Source organism: Echinops telfairi, unplaced genomic scaffold (assembly GCF_000313985.2).
Source record: "Echinops telfairi isolate 266 unplaced genomic scaffold, ASM31398v2 ScPeMD7_7466;HRSCAF=8504, whole genome shotgun sequence".
Lineage (NCBI taxonomy): Eukaryota > Metazoa > Chordata > Mammalia > Afrosoricida > Tenrecidae > Echinops > Echinops telfairi.
Window position 1 is genome coordinate 7,734,553 of NW_022111366.1, and position 10,733 is coordinate 7,745,285.

The window sequence follows — 10,733 nt, forward strand, 5'->3', positions numbered from 1 at the left end:
ATTCTGGTTCATGTGAATAAAGGAAAAATTGACACTTCCAGTGCGCCTAGAAATCGTCACCTCAAATGGAATGAAAGTGTCTTTTCTACTGTTTCCACTTCCTAGAATTAAACCTTCAGCATGGTTCTCTGAGAGCCATGCCCCAGTTCTGCAAGAGCGCCAACAAATGGTCAGATGGTCTCCATTGCCATCAGTGATGGGCACCTTTTATCAAAGCAACAATGTGTTCTGAATGGACAGGACTTCCCCCACTCCTATGTAGAATTTATTGTAGTTTGGCAGGTCTAGAGTTGGGCCTACACAGCCAACGAGTCATTAGAACAGTTTCCACTTTGATGCTGGATTTATCAATCTACTGGAGCAGGACTCAGGTGTGGGTCTGGAGGCACCTCTACTGGATGTCAGGTTAGACGAGGATTGTGTCTAGGCATACACCAAGAAGCTTTGGCACAAAAGTGACAGGAGGGACCCTCTGCTCCCACCCCCACACCGATTCCATCCATGCAAGGTCAGACCCCTGGTAATTTCAGTGGTTGACAGCCAGCTCCCTTTTTTTTAAGCCAATGCAGATAAAATCCCAGACCTCAGGGAACACGGGCTTGTCCTATTGGCACACCCTCTTCTCCTGCTTAGAGCCTGGCATCCATCTGCAGGAGTATGGTGGTGTGCCCATCTAATGGTAACTCTGTCTCCCACAGAGTCCTGGCCGGTGGTCGTGCAGTCCCAGGGGCTGGATGGCATGCTGGACCCAAGCTCAGCTCAGCGTCTGGGCCCAATAAAGACTTTACCAAGGGAGCAGCTTTCCATCCTGGCCACACAGAGGTAAGTGCCTGAGGGGCACATGCCTCACAAGGGCTCATCCCTCTGGAGCTTCCAGGAGCATGGCCCCCCAATGTGACAGCTGGGAAGAAGTCCTGGCTGAGAGAGAAGGTGGGAGCCAACTGCTGGTCCCCGACCCTGGGGCGGTTCATAACCACCCAGACAATGCCTGTTCTAGGAGCAGTTTGGAATGTGAATGGCCTTGAGCTCTCAGAGGATCCCACACCTTCCCAGGCACATTTTAAGAATCTAAGCTGCCCCATCTCTAAAGAAAGAATATGCAGGCCCTCAAAGAGAGGCATCTCTCAAACCCTCCACATAACTCCCTGAGTGGTCTCAACAGTTGACCTGGTGTGACAGAGGCTTCCTAATCATGCTCAACCCCAATAGCCCACAGAGTGGAGGGATGGGGAAAATTCTGATGCAGGAACTGGCAAGCCTGGCTTTGAGTTTCAGTTCTTCCAGGTGTCTGACTGTGATCTACTTCACCTCACTGAGTCTGCTTCCTCATCTGAAAATGGGACTAATGCATGCCCCCTCCCACTGTGTGACATAGATGATTCATGAGATACTCATGCCCAGCAAATGATAAGTCTTATACTTATAATCTGACCTCATTCATATGAAGAGGTACTTCTAAGAAGTACAACCTAGTAGGTTCTGTTCCTTCCATGCAGCCAGCACACCTGTCCTAGAAGAGACCAATAAATCCACAGGGGCCTTTACCTGCTGCTGCTTCTTGGTGCATATATCTGTCATGGGCATGTTAAATGCTTTGGGACCGAGTCTATATGATTCTCAGGAGCTCTGGTGGTATAGTGGTTAAGTGCTTGTCTACTAACCAAATGGTTGGTGGTTCGAACACATCAGTTGTTCTGAGGGAGAGAGATGAGGCAATCTGCTTCCATAAAGCTTTACAGCCTAAAAGGCTATGGAGCAATTGTACGCTGGGCTATAGGGCCACTCCAGGTCAGAATGTGGTTCTCTGACAATGGATTTGGTTTGGGTTTTTTTATATGCCACTCACAGACCTGAAAAACCAGTTATAAAAGCAATTAAGTGTCCAAATATCCCCAGGTATCTGCATCTGTGGCATCAGGAATGTAAAACGTACAACTTGTTGAACTGAGTAGTCAGTTAGATGTCAGGCCTCAGTAAATACACCCTACCACTCGCTGTGGACTTGATTGTGACGTACAGGACCCCCTACGTGTCAGAGTAGAACTGTGCTCCATTGGATTCCCCAGTGGACCAAGTTTTCATTTCAGGAGTAGAGGGCCAGACTTCTCTCCCAAGGTGCAGCTGGACAGATGAACTGCCTTCAGTTAGCAGCTGAGCCTTTACACCACCCAGGGATGCCAAGCATGACCCCAGGACCTATCAATCACAGTGGACGTGAGCCCTCAGGCCAAACAACAGGCCAGCCACCCTCGTATAGCTGCCTAACTCTAGTTCCTCTCACTCCACGCAGGCGGTAAGAAATAAACATGCCTGAGTCTTTAAAGGAAAGACAGTGGCCAGTTTATATAATTTACATAGTTTCATAGGTTCTCTGAGACCCATTTCTGTCCTCTGTAAAGTTAAAAGATTGGGCTGGATGAGTGGTTCTCAAGGTGTGGTCCCAGAACAGCAGCCTCAACAACATAAGGGAACTTGTTAGAAATGCAGATTTTCAGGCCACGCCCCTGACTTACCGAATTAGAGATTGTGGGGGCAGGCTCCAGCTTTCTGTGGTGTTGCAAGCCCTCTGGGGGACTGTGATGTTCCTGAGTTTGGAACCACTGGACTTGAAATCTCTGACTGCCTTTCCCGTCTACTTCCTTCCTGTTCTTGAACTCATAACTCACGGTCCTCCAGTTGATGCCAACTCACCATGACCTATAGGACAGGGTAGAGCTGCCCCCTTTGGATGCTGATGACCAGGAAACAAGATGCCGAAGCAGGAGGGTCACAGGCTGCTGGGTGCAGAGGTAAAGGAATTCGAGGTCAGTCAAATATAGCCAAGGTTGGCAGTCTGCTGCTGGCTCCTGAGATGAGCAAGTGACACAACAGGAGCTTGATGAACCAGATGCAGGATCCAGCTCTAGCAAAAGGTGAAGGACAAAAAGGCGCTCAGCTCTGCTCAGATTCACTCTCTTATACAAAGGGCCACATCCCCAAGGCGGTATCATCAGGCCAAGACCTGATTGATCAGTTAGGCTCCACCCCTACCTTCACCCAGGAATGTCTAGGTGACTTAAGCTCTACCGATCACATTCCCACTCCATCCTCACTGAGCTGCTACAAGGGGTGCTGGGTTGTAGCCTGTCCATACATTCCTTTGTGGCAGCGCAAGACGCCTCTGGGACAGTGCCTTGGGCAGTGGAGGGCACTCAGTTCCTCTCACACTCTACACAGGCAGCAAAAACTAAGCGAGGCCGAGTCTTTAAAGTGAAGACAGTGGCCAGTTTACATTTAGAGCAGAGGCCAAGTGTGAAACAAGAAGTAACCCTTGGCCCACTCTCAGAATGTAGAGTGAGATGGATGAGGAGGAGGAAGCTGGATTTCTTCAGCCACAAAAATTCCGTCTCTTGCCAACAGTTAGTGACCCTAGCTAGCTATTCTAATCACTGGCCTGAGAATTACTGAGAGATCTTGGCACCTCTCTCTCTAAGGCCGACATGATCTTACTCCCTCTGCCACCCACCTCCATAGGCACTGCTGCCAAGCCAAAGACAACAGATCTCCAAGCCACGAGCAAATATTTGGGACTTTTGCTTAGCTCTGGGTGATGCAAATGGTTAAAGTGTTAACTTATCACCAAAAAGTTGGCAGTTCGAATGAACTCAGAGAGGTGTCTCGGCAGACAAGTCTGGAGATCTGCTTCTGAAAAGTCACAATTCTGAAACCCATCAAACCCAAACCCGTTGCTTCTGAGTCTATTCCAACTCCCAGGGACCAGGAGAAATGAGTAGAAGTAACTACTCCTTAGGGTTTCTGAGACTGTAAATCCCTACAAGAACACACAGACTCATCTTTCTCTCTCACAGGGACTGATGGAGTTAAACCACCAACCTTGCAGTCAGCAAACGAATACTTAACCCGCTGTGCCACCTGGGAGCAGTTATAATCTGCACGCATGGGGTTTCCATAAACTGGATTAGATTCCATAATGGTTTGGTTTACGTGTGTGTGTGTTGGATGGTGCTGAGTCTAACCAGCAGCTTCATGACCTATTCAGGCGAGATCAGAACCTGTGGGAAGATCGTTCACCTGGCATAGAAGATTCCCCTTGTTGTGGAGTATATGAACACAAAACCTACCACAGGCCCAGAAGAGAGTACAGTGAGACCACTCCATCGGTACCTGGAGTTAGAGGCAGGCCCCCTGGCCCTCTACACATAGGAGCCTGTATCATCCCTTCCAGGTCGGAGCAGGACGAAGACAGACACCCATCCATTAAACGGAGTGCGCATTCCCTTTTTCTGTGAACGCCTGATTGCATCTTCCCCAGCCCATCGTTCAGGTTGCAACGGACTGACCAGTGAGACCACGGAGAGTACTGTCACCTGTTCAGGAGAAAGCCTTCAGAAGTTGTCCTAAGAAATACATACAAGTCCTATCATGGACCGCTTCCGCCGCCACGAGAACGTTCAAACATTCCACGCCTGTATTTGGCGCATTCTATCCTTGGAGTAGAAACCCCACTCGTTTTTTCCTCCTTCCATTTTCATCTACTGGTGGGTTTTTATTTGTTTGTTTTTTAAGGGAGACATTTCAATAATCCTTTAAGAGCTCAGAAACATACTCCTCACATGAGTAAATCAGGCGTTGTTTTAAGGCACGCCTGTAAGCATACACACAATCCAAATGGGCGATTACCTGCGGCACTTTCAGATCTTCCTGGAAGCATGAGGGTGCAATGTGCATCTCCATTGTGACTAAATGTAACGAGGCCCCGTGTGTTCATTCCCAGGAGTTAAAAAGTGGCCTTAGGTTTTTAAGAGCTTGTGAGAGCAGACAGGTTTCACCAGCAGTGCCAAGCAGAGTTCAAAATGGTGTAATTGCTAAACATAAAGAAGGCCAAAGTTGGAAGCTACCATTGAAGCTCATTGTTGGGGTGGAAAAGTGAAAGAACAGAGAAGGGAAGAGACGTATCTACCTCATCTTCATGACCCTTGAGGTGTAACTAGTATTGAAGTAGAGGCCGTGAGGGAGCCTTCGGGGCAATACCTTCAAAGAGGAAGGTTAAAGAAGAACTGTTAAGAAAGCATAAAAGAAATGCTCTAAGATGTAGAGGAAGGAGAGAGTTTAACACGTTGGAATCATGAGCTGCTCTTTAGGAAGAAGATAGCACTGTCTGCTCTCATGAAGACTTACGCTCTTAGAAACCCAAAGGAGCAGCTCGACGCTGCCCTGTCCTGATGGTCTGAGTAGGAACTCACGCAATAGCAGTGGGTGGGGTTTGGGTGTATAGCTCCCCAGTGGCAGTGACATATAATTTGGGTAGGAGCAGAGCTGGGGAGCAGAGAGACACAGGGAGGTCCCCAGAGAGCACGCTGGTAAAGGAGATCTTAACTAAGGGCAGCTTTGGAGCAGGGGTGTACCAGCAGGAGTGCTGTTTGCCTGGAATGCAAAATATGTGAAGGGTGTAGAGAGAGTGAGTATTCTTTTCTGACTCACTGGGGAGTAGGCTCCCTAAGGGATCCTTTGAGGACCCGTGCTATGATATGACTCAAGCTATAGGAAGTTTATTGAAGTGGCCAGTGACAGCAGGCATTAGAAGAGACCTTGGGGGATTAGGACATCTGTTAGCTGACTATTTCCATACAATCCTAGACTAGAGGTAGAGAGCTGAGAATGGAGACCAATGTCAAGAGATGTTATCAGAGCAGTACCACAAAGGCTGACTGGGTGATGGGCGGGGAGGAAAATGCAGCCCTGTCATGTTCTGAAGTTTGGAGCTGATGGAGGAAAGAATAATGGATCCATTAAGAGAAAAAGAAAGATGCAGAGAAGAGGTTTAGCAAGATAGAGAATGATGATCCACAAAAGAGCTGCCAAACAACATTGTAAATCATGAAGTGGTCCAGCATGGAGGCTGCTGCTGTTGAATCAGGTGGCTGATCATACTGAAGATGATTAGCATCACGAAGATTGGGTATGAGTATTTTTGTTCTGGATAGCTTGCATTTAAAATGCCAATATCCATCCAGGGTTTCCTGCCAGGAAGCCGGAGGTTCATAACTAGCTGATGAAAGAGCAGGTCAATTTGACATCTTGTCTAACAGAACCAGGTGTGCATAGGGAGGGGCGTCAGTGGCCCAAGAATTCCAGTCGACTCCTTAGAAGTTCGGTAATGGAGACCTTATGTCCATCTACACTTTAGATTTTTGTCCATTTTCCTATACTGCTCTCTTTCTAAATTCTAACATTTGTTACTCATGTGGGTGTAAAAAGATGAATTCACCCATCATGTGCTCGCTCTCTGATAGAAAGACCATAATACTGAGAAGAAACTAAAGAAAGAGCAGAAGGCTGGAACTAGTTGTCAACTGAATAGTCGGCTGGAGTGGACTGGACATTATTGGCTAGACCCTCAGCCAAAAGAGCGAATGGCGGCCAAAGGCGTAGGTGTGCTGTCGCCCCCTCTGCATGGCTGTCGGAGGGGATGCAGAAGAACTGGAGCAGACAAAACACTTTTCCAAGTTACTGAAGAGGAAAGAATTTGACAGCGTCCTTCTTGGTATCCTACCAAAGAGCTGTCTTTTTCTAGCGGAAAGAAAGCATATGACTGAGAAGAACGCATCCCTTCAAGATAGATCAGGAAAGCTGCCTGGGGCCAGATGTATCGGCAGACGGGAAAGCACGTGCCATGGTGGACAGGGATCAGATGGTGTCATCTCCAGCCGCCTCACATTCATTCTTTCTTTCATTCTGTGTATAGACTTTGAGGACCTGCAGCGATGCCCAGCACTGCTCACGGGTCCAGGATATTAAATACCAATGACGTAGCTTTTAAAGGGGCTTCAGTGGGACAGATATGTAAATGATTGAGCACAACACCAAGAAAGGGGATAGGTTCTGCACAAACTATGGTGGAAGCCCAGGAGGTACAAGCTGAGGGCTGTGTTTGAGTCGGTACATGGGGCGGGCGAGACAAAACTCAGCCCTCAAGGATCTTACAGCCAGAAGGGAGACAGACTCTGTTCATTACCATGCATTTTTTAAAAGTCTGATAGAGATCAAACAGTTTATTCTGAGAAGGCATGTGTGAGGTATGCTCCGAGAATGACTAAGCAGCCATATAACTGGAAAAGGCCAAGTCCTTGGCCATGAGGAGATTAAAATGACTCAGCTTAATGCCGATTTCTTGAGCACTCAGTTAATCCAAACAACAGCCTTGCGAAGTGATGTTCATTGTCCTCCTTGAAGCAACGAGGACACGAAGTGAATGGGTAGCTTCTCTCTGTTAACAAGTAGCTGGGCTAGGAATCCCACGAAGGTTCTCTGACTGCAGATCCATGCAGAGTGGGGGTGGGGAGTTGCTCCACTGATTCAGCAAGGCAGAAATGAACGCATGGCTATGTTCAGCCTTGAATGAGCTCACTTTCGATGGAGGTGAGCTGAGAAGCCCTCCAGGAAGAGACGCTATCTGAAGCAGGCTAGAGAGAGAGTAGGGAGTAGAAGGACGTCTGGGAGTGGGAAGAGGTAAAATTGGGACTTTGGAGAGCACTCTTTATACAGGAAGCCTCTAAGCCTACCCAGAAGATCTGGGGAAATTGAATTTGATATCCTTCCACAGGTGTGGCTAGACGCTCACCCCAAGGGGGCAGGTGAGGGATCCTGCAGGGAAAAGAGTAATTCCACTTTTCCTTGTCCAGTGAGTGGTCTCTGGTGGGTGTCTGCATGCAGCGTGGAGCCCTGCGCAGCAGATGCTCAAGAGAGGTTTGCACTGCCTCTAAGTGGCAGCTTGATCCAAACAATAGATAGTAAAGACAATAAAAAGAAAAGTCATGCTGATTAAGAATAAAAGACAGGGGAGGAGGGGCTGGAAGGAGAGAGTGAGGGAAGAAAGATGGCTGCAAGGGTAGACTGATCAGCTTTGGATTTTCTTTCTGATCCAGGTTTTTTGGTGCCTTTAAGCCCATTGGTTAATTGTCCGCGGCCCCCATCCCCTTATATGTGAAAGGCTGACGATAAAGGCTAGCCTAACTCACCGAACAACGCGAACTTCGGAGGAACACATTAGAGACGTGTAAAAACATGACTCAGACCGAAGCATTAGCAGTACACGTTTATGTGTGAGGGGCATGATGGACGCTCGGAGATAGTTTTGTTGTTGTTTGCCCAACCTGATGCGTCTGGGCTTCACCCCAAGGGCGGGGCCTAAGGCTTCTTTCAAAAATGGCCCTACTCAGTTACGAAGTGCCAGGGATGTGTCCTGGGGAGGGACCACCCGCAGCATGGTCCCCATGGGAAACACTCCTTCTGGGACGGCTGTTCAAACCATCGAGAGACTTGCCTCCCAGAGCACCCACGTGCACGCGTCACCCTGCCCACTGCTGCCACAAGCCGGCAGAGCACACCAGGGATGGCGCGTGGTGCTTCAGCCTCCTAGCGGCCTGCTGAGCAGCACCGCAGGGCTTCTGCCTCTGCTTGGGAAAGACTATGCCATAGGCGGGGTGCCCACACCCCCAGGGCGTCGGAGTCAACCAGGAGTGATCCTTGAAAGCAGCTTGAATTGCTTGACGCCAGCAAGCATGTGGCGGCTCTGAAGAAGGGTGATTGTTGCCAGCGTGACCTTTCAGCTTGGGGTGCCTCCTAGGGTCACCTTGCCCGGACACTACCCGACTACCGTCTGCAGGTTGTCTCAGGAGATGGGCTCTGAGGGGCTCCAGCCCAGCACCCCGTGTGCTAACCCTGGTTTCTGTTTCCTTCCAGGTGCGTAGCGTAATGTCCATGTTGTTCTACGCTCTGATCACAGCGTTGTTGATCGGCATACAGGCGGAACCACACGCAGAGAGCAATGTCCCAGCAGGACACGCCATCTCCCAAGCCCACTGGTCTAAGCTTCAGCATTCCCTCGACACAGCCCTCCGCAGAGCCGGCAGCGCCCCGGCTGGGGTGATCACTGCGAGGGTGGCAGGGCAGAGCCTCAACATCACCGTGGACCCCAAACTCTTTAAAAAGCGGCGGCTGCACTCCCCCCGCGTGCTGTTCAGCACCCAGCCCCCGTCCGACACCCTCGAGGCGCAGGGCCTGGACTCGGACTCGGAGGCCCGCGGTGCGGCCGCTCTCAACCGGACTCACCGGAGCAAGCGGTCCGACTCCACCCACCCCATCTTCCACAGGGGCGAGTACTCCGTGTGCGACAGCGTCAGCATGTGGGTTGGGAATAAGACCACCGCCACGGACATCAAGGGCAACGAGGTGATGGTGCTGAAAGAAGTGAGCATCAACAACGTTGTGTACAAACAGTACTTTTTTGAGACCAAGTGCCAGAACCCCGATCCTTCGAGCACTGGGTGCCGGGGCATTGACTCGAAGCACTGGAACTCGTACTGTGCCCCCAATTACTCCTTCACCAGGGCGCTGACCCTCGATGCCAGTCAGACAGCCTGGCGGTTCATCCGGATCAACACAGCCTGCGTGTGCGTGATCAGCAGGAAGACTGGGAGAAGAGCCTGACACCCCCCTACTCACCCCTACACCCTTCCTAGGACCCCCACCCACCCACCCACCCCACGTCCACTCTCCTGGGCCCCTCCCTACCTCAGCCTGTAAATTATTTTAAATTATAATGACTGCATGGTAATTTATAGTTTATACAGTTTTTAAAAAATCATTATTTATTAAATTTTCGGAAGCATCCTGCGTGTTGGCACTCCATCATTGTTTCCCCCACGAGACCGTGGCAGGTCTTGGGAATAGGCAAGGTGAGTCGTCCATAGCAGGATGGCTGATTTGGCTTCCTCAAAGGTTCACCTGGAAGCAAAGCGTTCCCCACTGCAGTGCTACTTCAGGGGAGGCCAACTGGCCTCAGGTACTAGCCTCAGCCAGGCAAGCTGAGGAAGGGAAGCATCTCAGAGTGCAGCTCGTTTTTTTTTTTTCATTCCTGAGCCAAAGCTACCTGGATCCACTGGGTCCGGTTGCTTTATTCCAGGGCCCTGGGCAGACGGTAGATCACAGCAGACTCAAGGCTCAGGGAAGCCCTGGCTCCATCCTAGAGGGGACTGGCTGTATCGATGGGGGAGGCTTGCCCCCAAAGACCTTGAAGCTGGCTTGTTTTGACACAGAGATCTGCTTTCTTTTTGATGGGAAGAGTTGTAACTAAGTAATCGCATGAGACCTGTCACGGTAGATCTGATTTCATGTTGAGATTGCCTTCGGATTACTGCTTAGTTAGTCCTCCATGTATCCTCCAGGGGCTTCTTGCGGCAAGTCTCATGGCCCGGGGAAAACAGAGTGCTTGCCACCCACCAACAGCTCCTGCCACTTGCCATGGCCCCAACGTTGGCCCATAGCCAGGAAAACCAGAGGCAGGTTGGAGAAGAACTTTCAAGGATTTTTTTTTTTAATATTTCTAATTGGCTGGTTTCCACAAGTGACAAAAGGTGGCTAGAGACAAAGGTCCAGGGACTGGGGGAAAAGATAAGGGTGGCCAACTCATAGATCAATAGAGAAGGGGGGTGAACTTGAAGGAGAGAAAGGGGGGTGCATGCCAAAAGGGAAAATGGCCTTCTGTGCTTTTAGGCCTGGGGTTTCCTCCCTGCCTGAAGGAAAGCAGGGAGGAGGATCAAGGAAAATCAGCAGGCAGGTAGAAGGACGGGGACACAGGAGCAGAAAGAAGAGGCGGGGTGTCGTCTCACTTTTGCCAGCATCCTCTTGCCTCTCAGAAATCCAATAAAAATACAAATGAAACCAAAGGCGCT

General features: G+C 49.9%; 1 protein-coding gene across 1 annotated transcript; it reads left to right on the top strand.

Moving 5' to 3' along the window:
- Positions 1-705: 705 nt before the first annotated feature.
- Positions 706-9,523, top strand: NGF (nerve growth factor). The gene is made up of 2 exons (XM_004714858.3): positions 706-822; positions 8,743-9,523. Exon 2 carries the CDS (start codon positions 8,755-8,757, stop codon positions 9,487-9,489), a length of 735 nt encoding a protein of 244 aa, XP_004714915.1. The 5' UTR covers positions 706-822; positions 8,743-8,754; the 3' UTR covers positions 9,490-9,523.
- Positions 9,524-10,733: the final 1,210 nt, after the last annotated feature.